Source organism: Oncorhynchus mykiss, chromosome 8, assembly GCF_013265735.2.
Source record: "Oncorhynchus mykiss isolate Arlee chromosome 8, USDA_OmykA_1.1, whole genome shotgun sequence".
Classification (NCBI taxonomy): domain Eukaryota; kingdom Metazoa; phylum Chordata; class Actinopteri; order Salmoniformes; family Salmonidae; genus Oncorhynchus; species Oncorhynchus mykiss.
In genome coordinates, this window is record NC_048572.1 from 20381034 (window position 1) to 20408928 (window position 27895).

Below are 27895 nucleotides of genomic sequence, written 5' to 3' on the forward strand. Positions count from 1 at the left end.
CCCATGCAGCCTGAGCTACAGTAGCAGTGAGAGATAGATAGAGAGAAGCACAAGCTAGCTAGCTAGGCCACATCATCAACTGATGAGCCAGGAGATCTAGGTCAGCCAGAGCACTAAATTAGTACAATGTGCCACATGCTCAGTAATGCTGCCACTTGCAATAAATAATACAACCGCTTGTCTTTGGTTTGAAGCTACTGTGGAGTTTATGTTGAAAACCAGATTGAAATTAATGACGCTGTGGGGGTTGTTTGAATTTCTGATATAACCACTGTGAAGACAGAGACATTAGAGAGAACGTTGCTCCTTCCCACATACCCAGAGCAGCATGTGTGTGATGGTAAGAGTCATGAGGTAAAGAGGTGTGATTCATCTCTGCCTGTCTGGCCACAGCACCCTCCACAACACAACTCCCTCCAGCATCAACAGCCTAAACACGCAGGCAGCTCCCAGAATCCACCTCAGGCCAGGATCAGAGCTCCATCTCCATAAGAGGCTGTATGGGAGTGGACCAGGGCAAAGCAAGGCAATATGGAAGCTGCTGGTTCCACTGTGCAGTGTGATGACGACTCCTGTAATAGCCCTGGCCCCTCACTCTCTCAACAGACAGTGAAACGCCTCCCCCACAGGAAAAACATAGCTTTAGCTACGCTATCACATTGAACTCAATTAGGGATGAGCAGAAGACTCATACACAGTCAAGTCCATCCATCATTCTGACCAATCTCTGAAAGTGGAGGATCCCATGCTAAATTATAAATCAGTCAGTATGGGCTCTGACTGGGTGAGCCAACTAGCCAAACAGACAGCACTGTGATGGTCATGTGGGAGGGAACAACGCTGGCTTTTTCAATGAATAATTCAGAAGGCTGGTGGGTTTGCTGCTGTGTGTATTCAGTGGGGGGTAAACCCAGTGTGGCTGGTAGACACTCAGTATAGGCAGGGACGGAAAAATCATCCTGCTGCGACAATTCCTCATATTAGCTCTCTACACGCACACCAGATGCTTGCATTTTTCTGAAATGCGACCTAGAGGTATTCATTCCGAAGTAATTTTCCACCCAACCAATTACCCTGAGCAGACAGCTTTTGATATCTTTCAGAGGTTTTAATGTATTCATTGGTCCCTTTGCCAATACACGTGTTTAGGCGCTCTCGTTTGAATGCGACCTGCTCACTGAAAGCTTTGAGGGTCTCTCAATTACCCGCTGTAATCATATTGTATTTTATTCAGTGGTCGGCAAATACTTCAACAGCAGAGGTCCCCTTATTAACAAAAGTGCCTGTAAATACCTTCAGTATTACCTTGGTCGTAACACTGTTTAGTTCACTCGCATGCCTTACTGCCTATAGGTGAAATTGGTGTGCGCTCAGGAGTGTGGCTTCCATTTTAGGACATTCAGTCGAGGTAAACATACTCTGCAGCATACAGGAGTGCAGAACAGTAAATAAGAGAGCAGAGCGATACCAATCCAAGTGGGTCCATATTTATTGGTTGTTTTTTGCTCAGGACATGTTTGATTCAGTTACATAATTTAAATCAGCAAGTTCTCTTTAAGGACATTTAAACATTAAAACACTCTGCCCAACACGTCCTCTTTGAATAATCTGAGATTTGACTAGACCTCTAAATTGAGTTTCTCTGCCATCTGTTCCTACATGTATATACAATAAAAGTGACATGAAAACATGACACCAAAGACTTAACTCAAAGCAATAATATGCATTCATTTCATGAAAAATAATACATTGTCGTAATAAGTCGTTGCTTTACCTTCAAGCCATGGATTATTGTTAAATAAAGCATAATACAATAAAAATCTTTGTTTTGTCAATGGGTGGCTTTGGTTGAAATGGCAAGGCTGGATACATGAAAACAGTTGGAAGAACATTCCAAATGCTAAACAAGCATGTTCAATTCTCAAAAACGCTGCTGCTCTTGTTGCATGATCTGAATAGTGCACAGAACAAACAAGCACCATGAATGCCTTAAAATACTGATGAACATCACACAAAAATATGCCAGGGTGATGCACACAGACAGCACCATCTGATAATGAGGCTTTAGATTTAAAAAATTACATTGTTCAGCTATCAAGTTATTGTAACATCTCACACATACGGTTACTACAGACAGAGTGGGTAACACTGACAAGCTCTTATGGCACCCTTTCTTCACCAAAGCAACCAAAAAGGCCCCTGGGTCTGCAGCAGTTGAAAGCTCGAGTCACTCAGTCATTGAGCTGGAGCTGACATTTCCTGTATGGTTTACGGGACTGTGTTCACTGGGTATTAAGAATGTCTGTCTGCCTGGCCTAGTTCTGGGCAGCAGGCAGCCACTCCAGAGTGAATTTACAAACTCACCCCATGTTAGTGTCATAACAGGAAGGCAGCACTGTGTCAGGGCTCAGGGGCTCCAGAGCTGAACATGGCCTCAAGCATCACCACCATGCAGGGAGAAACAAAGGAGCTCGCAACGGATGATCACACAGTGGCATACACTGACTGTACCCTTGCAGCCATTGCAAAAGCTTGTTATCACACGGTATATAAGTATACATTATATCTTAACTTCCACCATCATAAAATAAGATATAAGAAAATAATGTCTATATATTTGAAATACTGTATCTAAATTGGTTTTCAAGTAGGTGTAGCCATGCTGTTGTGGACAGCTTCACTCCTATTGAAACAAATAGTTTCAAGATAATCCTCAAAGCAAGTGTAGTTAATACATCTTAAACAAGAACTCATTTCTGGAATCACATGACACAGAGAAAACATTCTTAACACTTCTGAGCTGAACCAATAGCTAATACTAAATCATCTCAAAACATAAAACAATTGTCATGTGACCTTGCTGTTGCAGAATTGTTTCATGGTACTGTACGCACTTCTTACTGTGTATCTTGTCTCAAATGCAATACGAAATACCTAACCTTGACACGTTTCATAAATGTTGAAAAATGTAATGGTTTGAAGACACTGTTTATCCAAATTTAACCATAGATAACCATAGGTAAGAAGCCATTCTGGATGAAAGTATTCCAATAGCAAGATTCAGACCAAACAAAAAATGTGGTCTCTGACAAAAACACATAATTCATTGAGCCTTGAACAGTAAAGGGGAGTTTGCTTTTAGATAGAGAAACCTGAACGTCTGTTTGAATTCCTCAAATGAAAGAGCCACATGCCTTGCTGTGCAAGCAGTCAGACACTTTCTGCTTCACATTTAAAGAGAACCTCATCATTATTAGAACTAATCCTGAGCTGCACTTGCCGGTTTGGACATTTTAGAAACTGTACTGAATGTCCCCAGCTCCCAATCCTCTTTAAGCATGATTTTCCATCAACCTCCTAAGGTACCATTTTTTCACAAAATATTTCACAAGCACATACAGAATATTAACAGCAGTCTCTAGATGTGTTTCTGTCACAATGAGTTCCCCATCCTCCTGGGGTTTAGATCAGAAGTGTATTTACAGTTTTGAATTGGCACTTAACAATAACATATGGAACTCTGCTAGTAACTCTTATTCCTTTTTTTTTTCTTTTTTTTTAGAAATATCCCTCAAAATGGTGGGTCGGGCCATCTTTATGATGCCAGAACAGGCTCTTCTCGTTCTCCAATCTCTTCCCTGCTCCTCACCTCCTTTTTATACCGGTGTTATTTTTTTTGTTTCAGGGGAACAAGGGCATTCTTTCCCGTCATTCTGTCTGTCTGTCTGTGTCTGTCTGTGTCTGTCTCTGTCTGTCTGAGGGTCAATGTTTTCTAGGCTGTTTGTGTTGTGTCAGACTCTACATTAGTCCAGCGAGAGCAGTGGCTGCATGTTCTCCTCCTCACTCTTCACCTTTTCTGGACGTTTAAGAACTCCGGGCTCCACCACCGACTGAGACCTGTGGATATAAATAAAAGATGACTGGCATCCGAGAGGCCTGTGCTCAGTGAAGCATTATCACTGATGACTTCTCACCTACTCAAGTACAAAGGAGTGGGATGAAAAGGTGTGAGCCCCAGAGCCCCCTTGCCTCCTGCAGAGCAGGTAACACACATGGGGGTCATATAAGATGGGTTTCATAAATGCATCCCAAAATCCCTCCGCATGAATTGTTTCAGAAGAGGCCTTGGGTTACATGCAAACACACAAATGCACACACATGCACACGCACAAGCACACAAAAGCATCAATAAAATGATCTTCTCCTAGAAAAATAAATGGTGTTATCTTGTCTAGTACATGAGCCCGAAAAGTTGATCACAAAATGTCACCCTCAGACACTGATCTGACCTATTTTTGATGTATTTCTCTAATAAAAGCCTAAGCTGCTTTGGGGAACGGGAGCTATCATTCATCATGCAGAAATCTGGGACAGGTTGGTCTCCTGTGTCTACTGTGACAGAGAAAGATTCATATGACCGATGATGATAACTAAGTCAACAACCAGAGCTTCATTCACCCGTGGCAAAAAAACACCCAAAAACAAAATAAAATGTATGAACACAGGGGCTAAATTAACACAGGGGCTAAATTACCATAGGAATGAATAGTAGAACTCAATCACATCAGCCTCAGTGAGGTTAACATTTAGAAGTGCATACAGCTACTGCTGCTAGCTGGGAGCTATGTCATTACTGCAGCAGTAAAGTTAAACAGATCTGCCTCCACTCACAGACATCATAGTCACACAGTACAGTATGGCTTCGTCATTATGGGGTCCCCATGACAGAGTGGCTCATCATACAAAACATATACTTCTCTAACAGTGACTCATACACAATTTTGCTATTTTAATCAAGTAATTGATGAGGTAATGTTTCCTTGAACTTTGTGGAGTGTGTGAATGGCAGTGTACAGTGGGGAGATAATAGCCCTGACTAAAGAAGTCACTTCAGATCATATGGCTGCTGGTGATTACAGCCTTTAGTTCACCATACATCAGGACCCTGGCCAGGATGCTATGATTCACCAATCAAATGCTCTTCTGTCACAGATACGGACGGGGCAGTGCAGGGCAACAGAGTGCTTAACAATAGGAATAAAGACATTATTAAATGCTTTTATGTTCTTAATGAACATCCCATACTGTGCTGTATCTCTCATTGCTTTGCCTGCTGTGTTGGTCTACTGTCTGGGTAAGCAGAAATGTCAATGAGAATTAATTTTACTGATTCAAATCTGCTGAATCCAGACAAAGATTCTGTGCTATGAACGGTGGAAGTGCATGTATTTCCATTCAGGTAGACACACATACACACGTAGATGCATGCATGCACAGACACAAACACACTTGACAAATTGAGATGGCTCTCAAAAAAAGGACATTAGAGAGGCCAATTTCCCCAAGGCAAGAAGGCCTTCATGACAATGTCATATGTCTGTAAAGGTTTAGTCAGAGGGTTTTGTGAGGCAGCAGGAGTGGAACTGAGCTTATTGCCGAAGGTAAAACTCTATCACTTCTGTTCATGCTCCAGAAGGTAGCTACAGTAGCTAGCGCACTCAGAAGAAGTCAGAGCTCCGTCAATTGAGTGCAGATCAGTGCATCATTTCATTTTTTTGCCTAATGCTCATTTCATGACCCAGTAAGTCGTAAGAGAAACAGCCCTGAAAAAACTCACTGAGACAATAGACTGTCAAAAAAAGATACACTACCAGTCAAAAGTTTTACAACACCTACTCATTCAAGGGTTTTTCTGTATTTTGACTATTTTCTACTTTGAAGAATAATAGTGAAGACATCAAAACTATGAAATAACACATATGGAATCATGTAGTAACCAAAGTGTTAAACAAATAAAAATATACGTATTTTATATTTGAGATTCTTCAAATAGCCACCCTTTGCCTTAATGACAGCTTTGCACACACTTGGCATTCTCTCAACCAGCTTCACCTGGAATGCTTTTCTAACAGTCTTGAAGGAGTTCCCACATATGCTGAGCACTTGTTGGCTGCTTTTCCTTCACTCTGCGGTCCAACTCATCCCAAACCATCTCAATTGGGTTGAGGTCGGGGGATTGTGGAGGCCAGGTCATCTGATGCAGCACTCCATCACTCTCCTTCTTCATCAAATAGCCCTTACACAGTCTGGAGATGTGTTGGGTCATTGTCCTGTTGAAAGACAAATTATAGTCCCACTAAGCCCAAACCAGATGGGATGGCGTATCACTGCAGAATGCTGTGATAGCCGTGCTGGTGAAGTGTGCCTTAAATTCTAAATAAATCACAGACAGTGTCACCAGCAGACACCGCCACACCATAACACCTCCTTCTCTATGCTTTACGGTGGAAACCACACATGCGGAGATCATCTGTACACCCACACCGCGTCTCACAAAGACACGGCGGTTGGAACCAAAAATCTCCAATTTGGATTAGACCAAAGGACAAATTTACACCGGTCTAATGACCATTGCTCATGTTTCTTGGCCCAAGCAAGTCTCTTCTTATTTTTGGTGTCCTTTAGTAGTGGTTTCTTTGCAGAAATTTGACCATGAAGGCCTGATTCACAGTATCCTCTGAACAGCTGATGTTACGATGTGTCTGTTACTTGAATTCCGTGAAGCATTTATTTGGCTGCAATTTCTGAGGCTGGTAACTAATGAACTTATCCTCTGCAGAAAAGGTACCTCTGGGTATTCCATTCCTGAGGCGGTCCTCATGAGAGCCAGTTTCATCATAATGCTTGATGGTTTTTGCGACTGCACTTGAAGAAACATTCAGAGTTCTTGAAATGTTCCATGTTGACTGAACTTCAAGTCTTAAAGTAATGATGGACTGTTGATTCTCTTTGCTTATTTGAGCTGTTCATGCCATAATATGGACTTAGTCTTTACCAAAAAGGTCTATCTTCTGCATACCACCCCTACCTTGTCACAACACAACTGATTGGCTCAAACACATTAAGAATTAAGAAATTCCACAAAATAACTTTTAAGAAGGTACAACTGTTAATTGAAATGCATTCCAGGTGACTACCTCATGCAGCTGGTTGAGAGAATGCCAAGAGTGTGCAGAGATATCATCACGGCAAAGGGTGGCTACTTTGAAGAATCTCAAATATTAAATATATTGTATAACACGTTTTTGGTTACTACATGATTCCATATGTGATATTTCATAGTTTTGATGTCTTCAGCATTATTCTACAAAGTAGAAAATAGTCAAAATAAAGAAAAACCCTGAGTTGGTGTTCTAAAACTCTTGACCGGTAGTGTATATGTCAAGGAGGATTTCCTAAACTACTCACCTGAACGAAACACACAGAACAATATTTAGCATATTGAATAGTGAATAAATAAGATAATCTCCAAGTATACAATTTTCAATGCTTATCTCTCAGAGCAATTCAACTAAATTATGCCAGTGAGAGGGCATTAATACACCACACACACAAACAAGCATATGGATCTTTGTGCTCTGCACTACCATGTGTAGTGGAAGAATGAGAGAAGGTGATACTCGGGACTGGCGACTTGAAGGTGCAGAGGCCCAGCGTGATGACTCAATCACGATTTATGACATTGTTTGGATGAATGACCATCTGTGGGCTATTACAGGGCTCAAAAACACATTATCTGTGGTTTTCTGTGGGGAGTGACGTTCCCACAGAACCCTGAGAGCACAGACACCTTTGGAGATGTGAAGTTAGATGAAAATGTGAAATCGACTAAATTAATGTTCCTGTGTGAATTAAATTGTCATGTTTGGATTGTTCAAGAGATCGTAAAGAGCTATGAATTTTGATACCATATGTTTTATTGTACTGTAAGTGCTATGGATTTATTGTTACTGGGAAACTGTTATTTTGTTCATCGGACAACGGGTAGTTCAAAGAGGGAGTGACACAGGGGTGGGCTCCAATCATATAAATTGAGTTGATTTGTTTAGAGATTATTCTGAATTGAAGACGTGTAACCACGTTAAGTCTTATCCTATTGGTTGTAGTAATTTACTGTGCTAGTCTGCAATGGATCATGTATTTCATGTACACTGTAATTGTTTGAGCATTAATTATTTTGTGAGTTATATATTATATTAGCTGAATTGAGTAAATACATTCCTCGCTTTACAGAGTAATTCTTTGATTGACTACATGTTCATCTATTTGTAGTTGTTATTTACACTACACGTTTGGGTAACACGTTGACATCTCTGATCTGCTTGTCTGAATAAATGAATGCTAGAACATTGGTTGCCAGGATTAGCTATTTGTATCTAGTCTCTTAATAATTGCATAATGTTGCAAGTTAGACAGACACATGATCATTATAGTCATACTGAGAGGAGATGTAAGGCTCGCTACCTTGACTAGATTCCCCCAGAGACGTACAGGGCCTGTTGCATTTTCTCACAGAATAATGTAGTCAGATTGATAAATGTAATTTATTATTATATTCAACATAATTTCTACATAATGGTTAGATAATTTCCACCGAACTACATGTGTAGTGCAATTTAATGAAGGATTGTTCTTACTGTAGGATGTGTTTTCCATAGATTTTATAGCTCTAGGAAGCCCTACTTACTCTTCTAGCTCTAGGAAGCCCTACTTACTCTTCTAGCTCTAGGAAGCCCTACTTACTCTTCTAGCTCTAGGAAGCCCTACTTATTATTTTAGCTCCAGGAAGCCCTACTTACTCTACTTACTCTTCTAGCTCTAGGAAGCCCTACTTACTCTTCTAGCTCTAGGAAGCCCTACCTACTCTGCTAGCTTTAGGAAGCCCTACTTACTCTTCTAGCTCTAGGAAGCCCTACTTACTCTTATAGCTTTAGAAAGCCCTAGGAAGCCCTACTTACTCTTCTAGCTTTAGGAAGCCCTACGTACAGTATATTCCATATCTGCCCTATTACATGAACCATATACTTTATGATATATTTAAGCAATAAGACCCGAGGGGGTGTGGTAAATGACCAATATTACACGGCTGTTCTTATGCACGACACAATGCATAAGCTGGTTACCAACGAAATTAGACCAGTAAATAGTATTTTTTTTGTCATAGCCGTGGAATATGGTCTATCATAAACTGGGTGGTTCGAGCCCTGAATGCTGATTGGCTGACAGCCGTGGTATATCAGACCGTATACCACGTGTATGACAAAACTTATTTTTACTGCTCTAATTATGCTCTAATTATTTCTTAAATATACCACAGCTTTAAGCCAATCAGCATTCAGGGCTGGAACCATCCGGTTTATAAATGGAAACAATGCATCAGTTATGACATATCTGACAGACTAACATATCGCTTTCTCAGAAGACACCTCCACCTTATCTTGTATGAAGACACATAATACACAATCTATCACAATGACACACGTGAATAACATGACTGTCCAGAGTCTAGACTGACCTCTTCATGGTTTTGGGAGACAGGTCTTTCTCCAGGTCTTTGACAGACAGGGAGTAGGACTCGGGGCAGTACTCAGTCTCCTCATCATAGGCGTGGTCCAGGAGGGTGCGGGCCCAGGTGCCCATGTCGTAGGGGGGCATCATCCCACCCAGCTCAGAGGGCAGGATCTCAGGGTGCATGAGCTGGTGAAGGCTGTTCAGGTTGTTCCCATGCATGAAGATCTAGAGTGGGATGGACAAAACCAGTGGTTGACTTGGGTAGGTGCTCACCGGAACTGAGTACCGGCACCTCGAACATTCTACTACTTTAGATCATGTTCCTCTTACAGAATAATAGCTCAAAACTATTGTGGAGCTTCTGTTTTATTCCAAGTCAAGCACTGGACAAAACAACAACACAACATTGACACAGATAGATAATGAGTATATACTGTCTTAGAGCACGTTATAAAAGTCTACAGTTTGTTGGAGTGGATAGATTTGCCCTTTTGAAAAGCAAAAGTCCTGACCTGAACAATGTTTATGACAGCATCTATTCAGAAAGTATGATAACCGCTGCTATATGTTGAATAGAATGACCTGACATTCATTGGTTACAGCAACACAGTTGACTTGTTGGTCTCTGTCAAAGTGATTTTTCAGAATGTTCAGTCAACAACTTCCTCACATCTTACCCTTTTTCTTGTCTTGTCCTTCAGAAAGGGTCGTATGACAGTGTACAGGGCGTGGATGTACCACGGCTGGTTCACAAAATGGATTCCTCCGAACCTGGCAGGAAAGCTGTCCTGTGGGCAATACAAAACACAAACACACTCACTATTCTACCTGTTGGTATGGTAATCCACTTTTGATGTGATTTTCGCTAAGAGTAGATATTGTTTTATTCTATGAAACTACATTATGAGGAGGGTATGTTGGCTAATGAGAGTGGATTTGAACATTGTTTTGTAGAATGTAAATAGAAGGTAATTCTGTTCTCTTTCATTTCCTTGTCCAACGTCCCAGATTTATCTTGATGGGTTTGCATATGGGCATTATTGGCTTTATGTTAATGTTGCGCATTGAAAATCACCCAGTCCATTTATGTTACAATATTGCACTTACATTGGCTTTTTCCGTGCTGTTACATTACCATGCAGGTTTGAGACATACAGTGCATTCGGAAAGTATTCAGACCCCTTGACTTTTTCCACATTTTGTTACATTACAGGCTTATTCTAAAATTGATTAAATTGTTTTTTCCTCTCACCAGTCTACACACAATACCCCATAATGACAAAGCAAAAACAGGTTTTTAGAAATTTTAGAAAATGTATATGAAAAAAAATAGAAACACATAAGTATTCAGACATTTTACTCAGTACTTTGTTGAAACAACTTGGGCAGCGATTACAGCCTCAAGTCTTCTTGGGTATGACGCTACAAGCTTGTATTTTGGGAGTTTCTCCCATTCTGCTCTGTTAGAGTGACCATCAGGTTAATGGTCACCTCTCTGATCAAGGCCCTTCTACCCGTTTGCTCAGTTTGGCCGGGCGGCCAGCTCTAGGAAGAGTCTTGGTGGTTCCAAACTTTTTCCATTTAAGAATGATGGAGGCCACTGTGTTCTTGGGGACCTTCATATCTGCAGAAATGTTTTGGTACCCTTCCCCAGATCTGTGCCTCGACACAATCCTGTCTCAGAGCTATACGGACAATTCCTTCAACATCATGGCTTAGTTTTTTGCTCTGACATGCACTGTCAACTGTGGGGCCTTATCTAGACAGGTGTGTGCCTTTCCAAATCATGTCCAATCAATTTAATTTATCACAGGTGGACTCCAATCAAGTTGTAGAAACATCGAAAGGATGATCAATGGAAACAGGATGCACCTGAGCTCAATTTCGAGTCTCATAGCAAATGGTCTGAATACTTATGTAAATAGGGTATTTCTGTTTTTATTTTGAATACATTTGCAAAGAATTCTAAAAACCTGTTTTCACTTTGTCATTATGGGATATTGTGTCTAGATTGCTGAAAAAAATGTTTCATCCATTTTAGAATAAGGCTGTAACTAAACAAAATGTGGAAAATGTCAAGGGGTCTGAATACTTTCCGAAGGCACTGTAGATTGAACATTATTATCATAATGGTCTGTTATAATTTGGACACAGGGAGTATTCTGAGATTATACACTGATATAACAGGGTTGGCTGACGAGCAGCAGAACTGTGTCCCTGGGGAGAAGTTCATGTAAAGGAGCAATCTGATGATTTAGGGAATAGTTTGTGAGGAGGACGCAGGACGAACACCTAGAGTGCACCCTGTAATCTAGTGACACAATCTAGGGTAAAGTCATCTCACACAGGCACCGCAGCAGAGCAACATCACAGCTACAGTCAAACCCGGGGGAGGACAATCACCAGGAAAGCTCAAAATACACAATAGTATCACAACATTTAACAAGTTGGTAAGGCCTCAGTTTCATGTGTAAGTGTGGTTCCCATCTGTTCTGCAGACTTTACTGAAGTTTAAGACTGGTGTAATGGCTACCTTTATTAATTGAATTAGCTAATGGAGGTAGTTGACAATGGTGTTGCTATCTCACTGTAGCTTCCCTGCTGAAAAAAACTGCATAGAAAAACTGGTCATGCTGGTCACCAGCCTTCCAGCCTTCGCTGTGTTTTTGCTGGTGATCAACCTTTGCTGTGTTTTTTTCTGGTCATCAGCCATGCGCTGTGTTTCTGCTGGTGCCTTCGTTGTTCTTTTGCTGGTGCATTCGCTTGGTTTTTGCTGGTCTCTTCCCCCGTGTTTTTGCTGGTGTTTTGCTTAGTTTTCGCTGGTGATCAGCCTTTTGCTGTGTTTTGCTGCTGACCAGCCTTCACTGTGTTTTGGACACTAGTGACCAACATAACCAGCATCAAGTCACATGATGCTGGCTTGCAAAGTAATGTTTAATTCCTATTGGAATCCTGACAGATTGGGGATATCCAACAATTGGAACTTTCAATGACTGCCCGGGTTAGAAATATTAATAAATTACACTACCTACAGTGTATTCAGACACCTTGAATTTTTCCAAATGTTGTTATTTATTAGATTGTACCTTTATTTAACTAGGCAAGTCAGTTAAGAAAAAATTCTTATTTTCAATGACGGACTAGGAATAGTGGGTTAACCGCCTTGTTCAAGGGCAGAATGACAGATTTTGACCTTGTCAGCTCAGGGATTCGATCTTGCAACCTTTCAGTTACAAGTACAACGCTCTAACCACTAGGCTACCTGCCGCCCCAAGGGATGTTAAATTACAGCCTTATTCTAAAATGTATTCAACAGTTTTTTCCCTCATCAATATACACACAATACCCCATAATGACAAAGCAAAAACAGGTCATTAGACATTTTAGCATGTCCAATCAATTGAATTTACCACAGGTGGACTCCAATAAAGTTGTATAAACATCTCAAGGATTATCCATGAAAACAGGATGCACCTGAGCTCAATTTCGAGTCCCATAGTAAAAGGTCTGAGTACTTACATAAATAGGGTATTTAAATAAATAAAAATGTTGCTAAATTGTCTAAGAACCTGTTTTCTCTTTGTCATTGTGTGGTATTGCGTGTTGATTGATGGAAAAAAAGTAATTTCATCCATTTTAGAACAAGGCTGTATTGCAAGAAAATGTGGAAAAGGTCAAGAGGTCTGTATAATTTCCAAATGCACTGTAACCACCTAAACTGGAACAACCATTTCGGTAACAGGTGCAATAACTCCAACTAACAGATTGGATTCGTTTAGAAAATGTTATTTATCTTTGTGTAGCATAAGATAATTTAATTGATTAATCAATCAAGTACATGCAAAAATACTGATATTGAAAAAAACAATTCCAAAATTCAAACTGCAATGAGCATGCTAGGAAATATGATAATGATGGGCGTGGTTTTGCAGACTAGCTTCACCAGCTAGACCATGCTGGACTCGCATAGACCAGCATGGACCAGCTTGGTCACCAGCACACCACCATCACCAGCACATCAGCATGAGCTGGTCAGCTGCATACCAGAATCACTGGCATACCAGCATGAGCTGTTCACCAGCATCGCCAGCTTGACCAGCTAGTTGGCCAGCCTAACCAGCTAGACCATGCTGGTCAGACCATCTTGACCAGCAATCCAACCTGCATGGACAACATAGCCCAGTGTGGACCAGTTTGAAAATTAGGCTATTATGTTTTTTCCAGTAGGGTTTCCCTCTTAAATCTGTCTCACACTGCTATTATTGAGTTTTTTCCTCCCAGCTCAGAGAACCAACACTGAGAATTCTTCAATAACACAAGTTGTGCTATACCTATCTACCCAGCTGGATGTATACTTCTACTAAGCATGGTAATCAACTCACAACACTAATTCTCTCTATCACACTTTCAGACAAAAAATTGAAGTGTCAGAGGGTATCCTTGCAGTGTGATAGATCTTGCCTCTTGGCTATGCATAGTTTGCAGATAACCAGATAGCTGTTAATTTTTAAAACAGGGCACTAATGGCTTCTTGTGCACGTCTAGGCCTAGACGCCAAACAGAAGGATCCATACACCTTAATCCCTTTACATCACAGGGATCAGTCCATCATTTGTTCAGGATACTCCTCATTACCCTCAGTGGGGCTAGCATGTGTTTGCTCTTGCCCTGCCTGGACTGAGAGAGAAAAGAGCCATGTGCTTTGATGGTGAAGACGACAGAACTGAGCTTTAAGGGCTCTGTCTATCTCAGGAAGGACAGCCCCTGTTGCCACGGTGATGCTGGACAGCTGGGTTAGCATCCCTTGGCCTGGCTGCAAGGACACTGGGCGGTCCAGCGACTGGCACCAGTAGAGCTGCTCACAGGCTGAGACTCTGTTTTCTGGCACAACATCATAAGGCACAGCTGATAACACCTTCCTTTTGCCCTCAGAAAAGCCTCAATTCTTCGGGGGAATGGACTCTACAATGTGTTGAAAGTGTTCCACAGGGATGCTGGCCCATGTTGACTCCAATGCTTCCCACAGTTGGCTGGATGTCCTTTGGGTGGTGGACCATTCTTGATACACACGAGAAACTGTTGAGTGTGAAAAACCCAGCAGCGCTGCAGTTCATGAAACAAACCGGTGCGCCCGACACCTACTATCATACCCCGTTCAAAGGCACTTAAATTTTTTTGTCTTGCCCATTCACCCTCTGAATGGCACATATACACAATCCATGTCTCAATTGTCTCAACGTTTAAAAATCATTCTTTATCCTGTCTCCTCCCCTTGATCTACACTGATTGAAGTGAATTTAACAAGTAACACCAATAAGAGATCATAGCTTTCACCTGGAAAAAAACAGTACAACACCGGTGCCCCTGCACATTGACTCTGTACTGGTACCTCCTGTATTTAGCCCCGCTATTGTTATTTACTGCTGCTCTTTAATTATTTGTTATTCTTATCTCATACTTTTTTTTTTTTTGTATTTTCTTAAAACTGCATTGTTGGTTAAGGACTTGCAAGTAAGTATTTCACTGTAAGGTCTACACCTGTATTCAGCACAGGTGATTTGATTTGATTCACCTGGTCAGTCTATGTCATGGAAATAACAGCTGTTCTTAATGTTTTGTACACTGAATGTATAAGAAACACAAAATAGAATGCAGGATGGAGACTGGTTGTTGTTGTTGGTCTGTACCTCTAGTGCGATGTTGGAGGAAGGAGGGAAAGGGGAAGAATAGAAAACCACTGCTGCCCTCTTTGATGTATTCTAGCTACAAGCTACTTCTGCTACAGTTTGATTTGGAGAGGAAAACTTCCATAATTGAGAGAGCATGAAGCTTAAAGCTGCAATATGTAACTTTTTGGGTGACCAGACCAAATTCACATAGAAATGCGTGTTAAACATCTGTCATTCTCATTGAAAGCAAGTCTAAGAAGGGATAGATATGTTCTATGTGTGCTATTTCTATGCTTCCTGTTTTTAAGATTCATTTTTGTGTCTTTTACTTTCTGTTTTGTACACCAGCTTCAAACCGCTGAAAATACAACATTTTTGATTATGGACAATACCTTTCACAGCGGTTTAGATGGTACAATGATTCTCTATACTATGTTTGATTGTTTTGTCACATAAACTGAAATTAGGCGAACTATAAGAATTTTAGAAACCAGGAAATGCCGGAGCGATTTATGCATATGCATCTTTAACTGTGAGCAACTAAAAGGGCAAATGACATCCAAGCATCATCAGAAGCCAGCAACATGGAACATGAACAGATGGACGTGGGCATACGTGGGCCATTTTGCTGGGCTCCAAAGATCTTTTATCACAAGATCAGTTCAATTGATTTATTAGCTTCTGTTTAGATGTACAGTGCCTTGCGAAAGTATTCGGCCCCCTTGAACTTTGCGACCTTTTGCCACATTTCAGGCTTCAAACATAAAGATATAAAACTGTATTTTTTTGTGAAGAATCAACAACAAGTGGGACACAATCATGAAGTGGAACGACATTTATTGGATATTTCAAACTTTCTTAACAAATCAAAAACTGAAAAATTGGGCGTGCAAAATTATTCAGCCCCTTTACTTTCAGTGCAGCAAACTCTCTCCAGAAGTTCAGTGAGGATCTCTGAATGATCCAATGTTGACCTAAATGACTAATGATGATAAATACAATCCACCTGTGTGTAATCAAGTCTCCGTATAAATGCACCTGCACTGTGATAGTCTCAGAGGTTAAAAGCGCAGAGAGCATCATGAAGAACAAGGAACACACCAGGCAGGTCCGAGATACTGTTGTGAAGAAGTTTAAAGCCGGATTTGGATACAAAAAGATTTCCCAAGCTTTAAACATCCCAAGGAGCACTGTGCAAGCGATAATATTGAAATGGAAGGAGTATCAGACCACTGCAAATCTACCAAGACCTGGCCATCCCTCTAAACTTTCAGCTCATACAAGGAGAAGACTGATCAGAGATGCAGCCAAGAGGCCCATGATCACTCTGGATGAACTGCAGAGATCTACAGCTGAGGTGGGAGACTCTGTCCATAGGACAACAATCAGTCGTATATTGCACAAATCTGGCCTTTATGGAAGAGTGGCAAGAAGAAAGCCATTTCTTAAAGATATCCATAAAAAGTTTGCCACAAGCCACCTGGGAGACACACCAAACATGTGGAAGAAGGTGCTCTGGTCAGATGAAACCAAAATTGAACTTTTTGGCAACAATGCAAAACGTTATGTTTGGCGTAAAAGCAACACAGCTCATCACGCTGAACACACCATCCCCACTGTCAAACATGGTGGTGGCAGCATCATGGTTTGGGCCTGCTTTTCTTTAGCAGGGACAGGGAAGATGGTTCAAATTGATGGGAAGATGGATGGAGCCAAATACAGGACCATTCTGGAAGAAAACCTGATGGAGTCTGCAAAAGACCTGAGACTGGGACGGAGATTTGTCTTCCAACAAGACAATGATCCAAAACATAAAGCAAAATCTACAATGGAATGGTTAAAAAATAAACATATCCAGGTGTTAGAATGGCCAAGTCAAAGTCCAGACCTGAATCCAATCGAGAATCTGTGGAAAGAACTGAAAACTGCTGTTCACAAATGCTCTCCATCCAACCTCACTGAGCTCGAGCTGTTTTGCAAGGAGGAATGGGAAAAGATTTCAGTCTCTCGATGTGCAAAACTGATAGAGACATACCCCAAGCGACTTACAGCTGTAATCGCAGCAAAAGGTGGCGCTACAAAGTATTAACTTAAGGGGGCTGAATAATTTTGCACGCCCAATTTTTCGGTTTTTGATTTGTTAAAAGAGTTTGAAATATCCAATAAATGTCGTTCCACTTCATGATTGTGTCCCACTTGTTGTTGATTCTTCACAAAAAAATACAGTTTTATATCTTTATGTTTGAAGCCTGAAATGTGGCAAAAGGTCGCAAAGTTCAAGGGGGCTGAATACTTTCGCAAGGCACTGTATTAGTTAATAACCAAACATATATATTTTTTTATCTCTTGGTGACTGTTTTGTCACAGTTTAGCCTCCTGATATACTTGTCCTTTTGTTGAAAACATATAGGTTGCCTGATGTTACCTCATAGATTTTCCCAAGCAACAAAAGCAAGAAACTAAGGCAGAGATTCAAGGGCAGCCCACCTAACAAGGCAGAGATTGCTGATGAGACTTTCCTTGCATTGCAGAGAGGCACTGATGGCAATAGAAGCCTATAAAGCCAAGCTGTCAAACCCTTCAGTGAACACTGATGAACACATACTGGCAAAATCCCAGAATGTGTTGTTCCACAAGGACTCAATGGTATACACTGATGACATGTGATTTGTCAACCAGAAAATGCTGATTAGCCCGATTGCAACAGTGAATGCACTATCCCCATTTTGAATGAATCTCATTTGAAGTTGAGCTTCATGGTCTGGAATGAATTTGGCAACTGATTCGTAAACATGACAAAAGGGTATATGCATGCAAACCCAAGAGATGAGATGGTGTACTAAAAGTTATAGCCTATAATATGTAAATCTGAATACATGAATTGTCAATCTGTGCTTTTTTCACTACTGTTGATGTTGAAAATTCTGGAAAGGACTCCCATGTTTTCATATCTTTTCCTGGATTCATTTTTCTTTTCATAGGATAGGCTTGACGAGCTCTCTAAATTCAGCTCTGCTCTTTTCAGGAGTCATTGATAAAGGATGGAGTGAATTAATCCTGCTGTGAAAATGAAAAAAAGAAAACGTCAATTTAGTGGAGTCCTTTTCAAAAAAGAAAATGTAGCCTAAAGTGAAGATGCTACTTTGTTATATACCTTTACTTACAGCCACTGGAAGTAGTTTGGGGGTGGGGATGTTGCGTTTTATCATTATTTATTTTCAAGGGAGAGGGCGCTTAAAAAATATTTTGGCCCATGCAACAGACCGCTAATACAGCACTATTAAAGGCCCACTTTTGTGGATTTTAATATTTTTTCCCCCATTTATATATATATATATATATATATTATTATTATGATTTTTCAGGGGGTGCTGCAGCCCCCTCAGCACCCTTTCTTCCCACGGCCCTGCCTTTACTGTAATCATGCCACTTCATATGCACTAGTTTAACAGCAGACTACAATATAAACAGGCCCACAGCACTTTGTAGTAGGCTATCTGGGGAAGGCTTTTGATTGAGAGCTACATTAAGTGAAAACTGAAAATGACATAAAGCCATTCTCTGCTTTCTTTGAAGAGACAGACCCTGGATTAATACGTAGCCATGGAAATAGAGAGAGGAGAAAGGAGAGAGAAGAGAGACAGTTACAAATGATAGGTCACGTCAATAACGTAGGCACCACAGGAGACACTTTATCTGCACCTGCCAGATCCGGCCTGTTAATTTGGGAAAAAGTAAAGTGAAAAAGTTGGGGGAAAGTTCATTGTGAGGGATGAAGCTCCACTTATTGGCAAAACCACATTCCGTTACAGACCAGACCAGCACAGTTCTTCTGCAGGAGAAACAACATTACAACTCCAGAGTGCCAGGCGGAATCGGAATCTGAGGCAAGCAAACTAACAATTGGTTTTCCTCTGCCCCTCGGTCCAAAATACTGTATGTCTGCTGCTGATTCCTCGGCCAGCTGAGAGTCCCCTGGACAGGGCTGTGGGATACGAGGCAGTGGAGCTGAGCATTCAGATGGGAGACTCCCAGTCAGACAGAGAGATGGAGGGAGCACTTTGGTTGAACTTGTTACATGCGCATACTGCACTATTGAGCACAGCACAGCATAATTCCTGACCTCTCACTGAGGAAAGGCTCTGTTCTTCAGAATCACTCAAAATGTGTTAACAGGTCGAATCTATAAATATTATACAGACTCGCCCTTGATAAAAGTCCAGACTCGACTGAGGGAAGGTCAAATCCATATTTCACAGCTTTTGGGTATACTTTGGCGATAAACACATTGAAAAGGTTCTCGTTTAGGACTAAATTCATAAATACAATTTGAATAGAATGGAGCAAGTCCACTGCGTTATCGGCAAGCTTAGAGAAACATGTCGAGCGGTTTGCTGCTTTCAATTCATCCATCCTGTGGGTGGGCTTAATAAAACATGCGATCGATGGGAATTTATCATAGCTCAATGTTATTGATGGAATGGCATTAGGATCTGATCTGTGTTCTTCTCCTGGAGTTTTCACCACAAGTAGAAAATAAAAAACACTTTGTATAATCCCCTCAAAGCTCAATGGCTATTTTATCCACCTGTAATGACATCATTATCGATGCATGAATCATAGTTTGCATTCAAACAATACAGTAACACTGAGTTGACTAAGAATACTGACCAAAATGTTTTGCTCAGTGGATTGTAAGAGGTATCTGTCTGGGAATAGGGTTTTCTCCCTTCATTACTACATAACGGGGTTGGGGTCAATTCCATTTCCATTCCCGTCAATTCAGAAAGTAAATGAAAATTCACATTTTCCCTCACTGAAAATCATTGAGGATAATTGGAATTGGAATTTCAGTGTAAATCCTGAATTGACCCTAACCCTGACACATATACAATATATTCAAAGTATGTGGACACCCCTTCAAATTAGTGGATCCGGCTATTTCAGCCACACCCGTAGCTGACAGGTGTATAAAATCGAGTACACAGCCATGCAATCTCCATAGACAAACATTGGCAGTAGAATGGCCTTACTGAAGAGCCTTCATAGGATGCCACCTTTCCTATAAGTCAGTTCGTCAAATTTCTGCCCTGATAGAGCTGCCCCAGTCAACTGTAAGTGCTGTTATTGTGAAGTGGAAATGTGTAGAAGAAACAACAGCTCAGCCGCAAAGTGCTAGGCCCCACAAGCTCACAGAACGGGACCGTTGAGTGCTGAAGCGTGTATCCCGTAAAAATCGTCTGATCTCGGTTGCAACACTCACTACCGAGTTCCAAGGACTAGGCGCCTAAGTTCCAGAGAAGGGACAGCCACTGTCCTCAAAGCACAACACGGCATTATCTGCTGCTACTGAAATAAGTCTATTAGCCATATGCAGGGGGAAAAAACACATTCGTTTGTGAATGAACAAAATGTCGTTTTTCACCACTATACACTTAGAAAAAAAATGGCAATGCAATATGAATACTTTATAGAGTGCTCAAAAAATTTGCTCTAAAAATAGCTCCAAGCATGAACCTCTCGCAGTTCTAATTATTTCACTGACGATCTCCCACAATCATTAATAATAGTGATGAAGATTTGGCGGCAGGTAGCCTAGCGGTTAAAGACAATTGTGCCAGTAACCGAAAGGTCGCTGGTGCAAATCTAAGCCAACAAGGTGAAAATCTGTCGATGTGCCCTTGAGCAAGGAGCTTAACCCTAATTGCTCTTGTTTATTTTATTTTTTTAATTGACCTTTATTTAACTAGGCAAGTCAGTTAAGAACAAATTCTTATTTTCAATGACGGCCAGTGGGTTAACTGCCTGTTCAGGGGCAGAACGACAGATTTGTACCTTGTCAGCTCGGGGGTTTGAACTTGCAACCTTCCGGTTACTAGTCCAAGTCTCTAACCACTAGGCTACCCTGCCACCCCTTGTAAATTGCTCTGTATAAGAGCGTCTGCTAAATGGCTCAAATTTAAAAATGTAAGAGCGTTTAAAAAATGTGTTGCACTCATATATAATTTATTGATCATATATAACTAATTGATTGAGCCTGGCTAAATGGGTTTTAAGCTGTCACCTTTTAAGATGTGAATTAACACCATTGCACCAAATTACATAATTATGGAGAAGCAGACCAAATGGAGAGAGGGACTGACTACAGCCCTACATCTGCAGAATTATGTTAATGTAAAACATTTGTCCCCCAATCTGTCTTAAACCCACAGAAATAATGCACACATCATCACCCACTCTGAGAGAGAATGGCAGAAGTGTGTTTCTCTCATCTAGCAGCACAGTCCATCTGGAGAGTACATAGCATGGCGGTTGGACAGGTTGCCACGGAAACTTGTGGGATGGGATGGGGAAGACTGGTCTTTTGTGATTGGCTGCCGAACACAGGTTATTCTCTAGACTAAGAGGGACAAAAGGCATGGCTAAGACAGAGAGAGAGAGAGAGAGAGAGAGAGAGAGAGAGAGAGAGAGAGAGAGAGAGAGAGAGAGAGAGAGAGAGAGAGAGAGAGAGAGAGAGCGGGCGGGCGGGCGGGTGAGCAAGAGGAAACAACAGAGGCTCTAAGATAACAAAGCATAGCTTGGGGAAACCAAGGCCAGCATGGAGTGTTCTACTCATTTCAACCATTTGTTTCTCTTGATATTGATTTGCCAAGAATACCCACTCTAAACAAGTGTTAATTTCTTTCTCTTTGTTTTGCAATATGCAATGAAATCTGTACTAGAGCTGTGCTCTGTGTATTAGCTATTCCAACAACAATAGATGTGACTGTCAGTTTGGGAATAGGAAACTGAATTATCACACATTGACAATTAAAATGTAGTTATTTAGCAGACACAGTTGGAGATGCATTTTGAAATATCCTTAAGGGGTATGTTCATATTTTCGGTTAATTTTCATTTTTCTGTTAAGCTTCATAATCTTCCATAATCTCTTTCAAATTCTGTAAGCAGAGTCCTTTCATTGTTGCCAGTGGAAGTGTTAAAAAAATGTAATTGTTGTTAGTAATGTTGAATTTCATCATGTTATTCTGAACACACCACCCACGTGCATTAACAAATGTACTGACAGAAAATGACAAAGAAGCTGAACCGAGATCCGGAATACACACACACAAACACACTGGTGGGCAGCAAACAGTGAGCTGCACCTGATGCAAGTACAAATGATATGTAATATGGATAAATCATTAGCTATAACATGTCCTTCACAACAAAAAACAACAACGTCTTGACTTCTTGGCAATTTCAAAAATCAATACCCATAGAGGCAACGAGTGCTAACCTCAGCTGAGGATGAAAACCTAATGTTGATGTCTTGAATGTGCTTTTCTTTGTGTGTGATTTCTTTAGCAGATCAGGCCCTTCATGACAGTCATAGTGAATCATGAGGCGGGCTGGCACACATGAGCCCTTCAATGTCATTACACAACCCACCAGAGGGCCACAACACCCTGAGATGCTCTCAGTGTTCAGTGTCAAGCGGGCTCACAGATAGGATGTCACCACTATCCATTACACTGGAGAGAAGCATTATGAGGAGAAGGGTCAGGCACTGGACAACACATTTTGTGTCTGAGGTGAAAAATCAATAGTTGAAGATACCATACCATATAATAAATAGCATATATACAGTGCCTTGCGAAAGTATTTGGCCCCCTTGAACTTTGCGACCTTTTGCCACATTTCAGGCTTCAAACATAAAGATATAAAACTGTATTTTTTTGTGAAGAATCAACAACAAGTGGGACACAATCATGAAGTGGAACGACATTTATTGGATATTTCAAACTTTTTTAACAAATCAAAAACTGAAAAATTGGGCGTGCAAAATTATTCAGCCCCTTTACTTTCAGTGCAGCAAACTCTCTCCAGAAGTTCAGTGAGGATCTCTGAATGATCCAATGTTGACCTAAATGACTAATGATGATAAATACAATCCACCTGTGTGTAATCAAGTCTCCGTATAAATGAACCTGCACTGTGAGTGTCTCAGAGGTCCGTTAAAAGCACAGAGAGCATCATGAAGAACAAGAAACACACCAGGCAGGTCCGAGATACTGTTGTGAAGAAGTTTAAAGCCCTATTTGGATACAAAAAGATTTCCCAAGCTTTAAACATCCCAAGGAGCACTGTGCAAGCGATAATATTGAAATGGAAGGAGTATCAGACCACTGCAAATTTACCAAGACCTGGCCGTCCCTCTAAACTTTCAGCTCATACAAGGAGAAGACTGATCAGAGATGCAGCCAAGAGGCCCATGATCACTCTGGATGAACTGCAGAGATCTACAGCTGAGGTGGGAGACTCTGTCCATAGGACAACAATCAGTCGTATATTGCACAAATCTGGCCTTTATGGAAGAGTGGCAAGAAGAAAGCCATTTCTTAAAGATATCCATAAAAAGTGTCGTTTAAAGTTTGCCACAAGCCACCTGGGAGACACACCAAACATGTGGAAGAAGGTGCTCTGGTCAGATGAAACCAAAATTGAACTTTTTGGCAACAATGCAAAACGTTATGTTTGGTGTAAAAGCAACACAGCTGAACACACCATCCCCACTGTCAAACATGGTGGTGCCAGCATCATGGTTTGGGCCTGCTTTTCTTCAGCAGGGACAGGGAAGATGGTTAAAATTGATGGGAAGATGGATGGAGCCAAATACAGGACCATTCTGGAAGAAAACCTGATGGAGTCTGCAAAAGACCTGAGACTGGGACGGAGATTTGTCTTCCAACAAGACAATGATCCAAAACATAAAGCAAAATCTACAATGGAATGGTTCAAAAATAAACATATCCAGGTGTTAGAATGGCCAAGTCAAAGTCCAGACCTGAATCCAATGGAGAATCTGTGGAAAGAACTGAAAACTGCTGTTCACAAATGCTCTCCATCCAACCTCACTGAGCTCGAGCTGTTTTGCAAGGAGGAATGGGAAATAATTTCAGTCTCTCGATGTGCAAAACTGATAGAGACATACCCCAAGCGACTTACAGCTGTAATCGCAGCAAAAGGTGGCGCTACAAAGTATTAACTTAAGGGGGCTGAATAATTTTGCACGCCAAATTTTTCTGTTTTTGATTTGTTAAAAAAGTTTGAAATATCCAATAAATGTCGTTCCACTTCATGATTGTGTCCCACTTGTTGTTGATTCTTCACAAAAAAATACAGTTTTATATCTTTATGTTTGAAGCCTGAAATGTGGCAAAAGGTCGCAAAGTTCAAGGGGGCCGAATACTTTCGCAAGGCACTGTACCTTATGAAGTATCTACTATTGTAGAACCGATGATCATATATTATGTACTGTCGATATAAACTTGCTCAGATTGAAATGGGTTTCTGTTGGAGCTTTTCGTCTCCGAATCAGACAGGGAGACATGTTTAGCCAGTAACTGTTGATTATGTGGCTGATTCCATCAGTAAGTACAATGTTTCTGTTGGGTTGTATTTTATTTTCCATTCAAAGGATGACAACAGTGTTCCCGCATGATTTGATAGCGGCACATTGGGAGGCAGAGATACTAATAGTAGTGATCAATTATTCACAGTCTAATCTGTGTCTGGAGAGGCAGTGGAATGTGCAATGGCCTCATCATGGTCCTCCATTGATATTCAGTCAAGGAACCTTTCTGGTGATAACAGCCTACGCTCTACATGGCTACATATTACATGGCTACATAGCTACGGAACTAGCCTATCTTAACTTTCCATACAATAACATTTGAATGATGGACTACAGAGGAATTGGTTGGCAGATAGCCTAGCGGTTAAGAGCATTGAGCCAATAAACAAAAGGTTGCTGATTCAAATCCCAGATCCGACTATGTGAAAAATCATTCTATGCCTTTGAGCTTGGCACTTAACCCTAATTGCTCCTATAAGTCGTTCTGGATAAGAGTGTCTGCTAAATGACAAAAATGTAATTCGCAATTGCTGTATGCATTTTGTTATTAGGCTACACATCATGTTGGCCACCTCCCAAAGGATGCACTTGGACAGAGACCTTGTCTTTTGTATTCCATTAGAAAATATTGAACAGGGTCAAAGGAATGTTGTTCAAATTTGAGTCTCTGCATCACCTGCTGAAGATTGCAATCATAGGCTCAGAAATCAAAATGGAAATGTCGTAATTAATTTCTTATGCAAGTCTTTGATTGTAAAATCATTTCTGAGAGTACAGAGGAGTGATTATTGAGTGGATGTGCATTTACATTATAACAGCTTGTCACATCACCAAGAGAATGATAAGAAAGTTGGTCAGAAACTGTTTTTCATTAAGATTCGGTGACTAGTCCCACTACTCCAGCAAGCATCCCAGGTGTGCAGAACCATGTGTGGTTATATATAGCTTGTCGCTAATGTTCCCCCCATATAAACTAGTAGCAGTAGTGCTATATTTCCATAACCGACCATGACAACAACGAAGTGGTTATATATGTGTGGTTATATATAGCTTGTCGCTAATGTTCCCCCCATATAAACTAGTAGCAGTAGTGCTATATTTCCATAACCGACCATGACAACAACGAAGATCTGCAAGTGTCTGGTGTATTCAAAATCCCCCAAAACCTTTATTGTTTTAGGCTTGACTAAAATCAGTAAATGTAGCAAACCCCTCTAATCTGGGTAATCTCAGTAAATGGGAGTTTATTGTCAAAAGTAGCTAGGAACTTAATCTGAGTGATGTGGAGCCCAGCAAAGAGAAGGTTTATAAGAATGTTGAGACTGTTACCTGTAGACCTTCTATGGCCAGTCTCAGCATACTCGGTGTTAGTTTGGAGGCTTGTTTGAACGTGAAGTTGCTCCAGTCGATGATCAGGACAAATCCATTGACCTGTAGCTCTGGGTCTTCTATCATGGACTCCAGCGACAACAGAATAGATCGCAGTATATCCACAAATGTATACCTATAGAGGTGAGCAAAAGCATTAGGAGACTATTCTAGTACTGTAATCCCAGTTAAATTGTTAACTGTAAAAATGAAATGTAACCAGCATACCCTTGTTTGGCAGTAAATACAGAATGTGACTCTTTAACCTTTTAATTCAGGAGAGTAATACACAGAGATCCAGATTGCAGAGACAACTTGACTTGTATGAGTGCTGTCATTAAGTTAATGGACACTCCTGATGGCCTTGTGTGTGTTTATCACATCCTGCTATTGTGTGAAATTACTAATGTGTTTTCATTGTGACTATGGAGATCACATGAGTGGGCCCCTAAAGTAAAGGAAATCACAAACTCAAATCTCTAAAGTAATGTGGTGAAACGTAATTTGATTGTATCTGGTTCAACACTTACAGTCCTCATTCACTAGTGGGGTGCTAGAATTTTTACTGACCTGTGCAGCCTAGTCTATGCCCATTCCCTGGCCTACATCAATGAGACTCTGACAGGGCTCGCCTTTTGGTTAATAGTTCAATTTATGTTTCGGTTAAATTCATGAGACTAGGCTATAACAAAGCCAATGCCACAGATTTGTGGGAAAATATATAGATGGTCGACTAAAAGCAAACTGTCAAGTGGCGTTACAGTAGTCCTGAAAGGACAGCTCCCAAATATCAAACGGACATTACCTGCTCTGGTCCCAGTTAGCAGCAAAGAGAATCAGTATTTTCCTGCCATATCTGTCCAAGTTGGTCAGCACCCCCGGAAATCCGTCTTTGAGAGCTTGCTTGATTCCCGGGTCGGTTGCTTTGAGGTTTTTAAACATATCCAGATTTTGCTGACGATATTCGAAATACTGGGCCAAGAGGCGAAACGACTCGAAATGATTAAATTTCCGCGCTCGGAGAAAGCGCAGGATGAAAGCATCTTCTGTCCTAAGAAAGCCAATGTCTGGGCGGGTGATGATCATGTCCCTCACCTCCTGAATGTCCTGATGTAGAGTGTCGGGGTTCTCCTTTAACTCCACCTTGGCTTTCTCCAGGGTTTCTGGAGACAAGCCCGCTTGCAAGTGAGCCATCGTCCTTACTTCCACGGCCAATATTGAATGGTTGGTAAAATGTTACCGTCGATGGAGCCAAAACCTCCAACAATGAATGCGTCACGTATATGCCTATTGGACCCTCTCAATCAGTTCCCTAAAATCAAAGCCTGACTTCAGATATCGTCCTGGGTCCTCCTGAGTAGGCCTGTGATAGAAGGTGCAACATTGGCTGCATTCACTTTTTGGACAGCGCCATTATGTTTCCACCTGTACCTATCTAACATTTGACTTCTGTTTCCAACTTTCTTCTAATATGTTGACATTTAAAGCTCTCAAATCAGTCGCAATACTGGCTGTTGCTGACTTCCCAATTAGGTATATGAATAGCCTATGTTCAGTCACCGATTGCATCTCTAACCTGGCTATGTTGGAAGCCTAAACACACAATTGTGAGACAACCGTTATCATCCATCCCCACCCAAAATAATCTAACATTACAATTACCATAAAATCATTACACTATGCTACCTTCAAGCGGTCAGGCAATGCGGCACCCTGCAGCAACTCCTGTCATAACTCTCCTTACCGAATGCATTGCAATTCAGAATCAGAAAGATGCTGTCGCTGACTGCTAGAAATTACAGTCAAAGACTGAAGGCGACATATTCCGTCGACATCCTCACTCCATCCAGTATGCTGTCTATTTCCATTCTGTGTGTTTGGTCCCAATGTTGGGTGACCAAGTCCAATTCCCGTTGTTCTGAGCGCGGTGCTGCTCCGGTTCTTTTTGTGGTTGCTTTACGTCAGTGATGCTGTTGCCGTTTTGTTGCTGTTGAAAGTGACTAAAAACCATCGCTCCAGTGTTATAGTCACTCTGGCCGTCATCACATGGTGTAGGAGGGAGAATAACCCTCTCTTCACTCTCTATTCATCGCACCCAAACACCACC

At 41.1% G+C, this 27895-nt stretch overlaps 1 protein-coding gene across 1 annotated transcript; it reads right to left on the reverse strand.

Annotated features, from left to right (window-relative positions):
• Nucleotides 1-1467: 1467 nt before the first annotated feature.
• On the reverse strand, nt 1468-27895 carry LOC110529569 (clavesin-2). Its single transcript, XM_021611906.2, has 5 exons — nt 26594-27895; nt 25750-25924; nt 10029-10139; nt 9356-9576; nt 1468-3897 (listed from the first exon to the last, which is right to left on the reverse strand). The coding sequence occupies exons 1-5, from the start codon at nt 26980-26982 to the stop codon at nt 3804-3806; spliced, it is 990 nt and encodes a 329-aa protein (XP_021467581.1). The 5' UTR covers nt 26983-27895; the 3' UTR covers nt 1468-3803.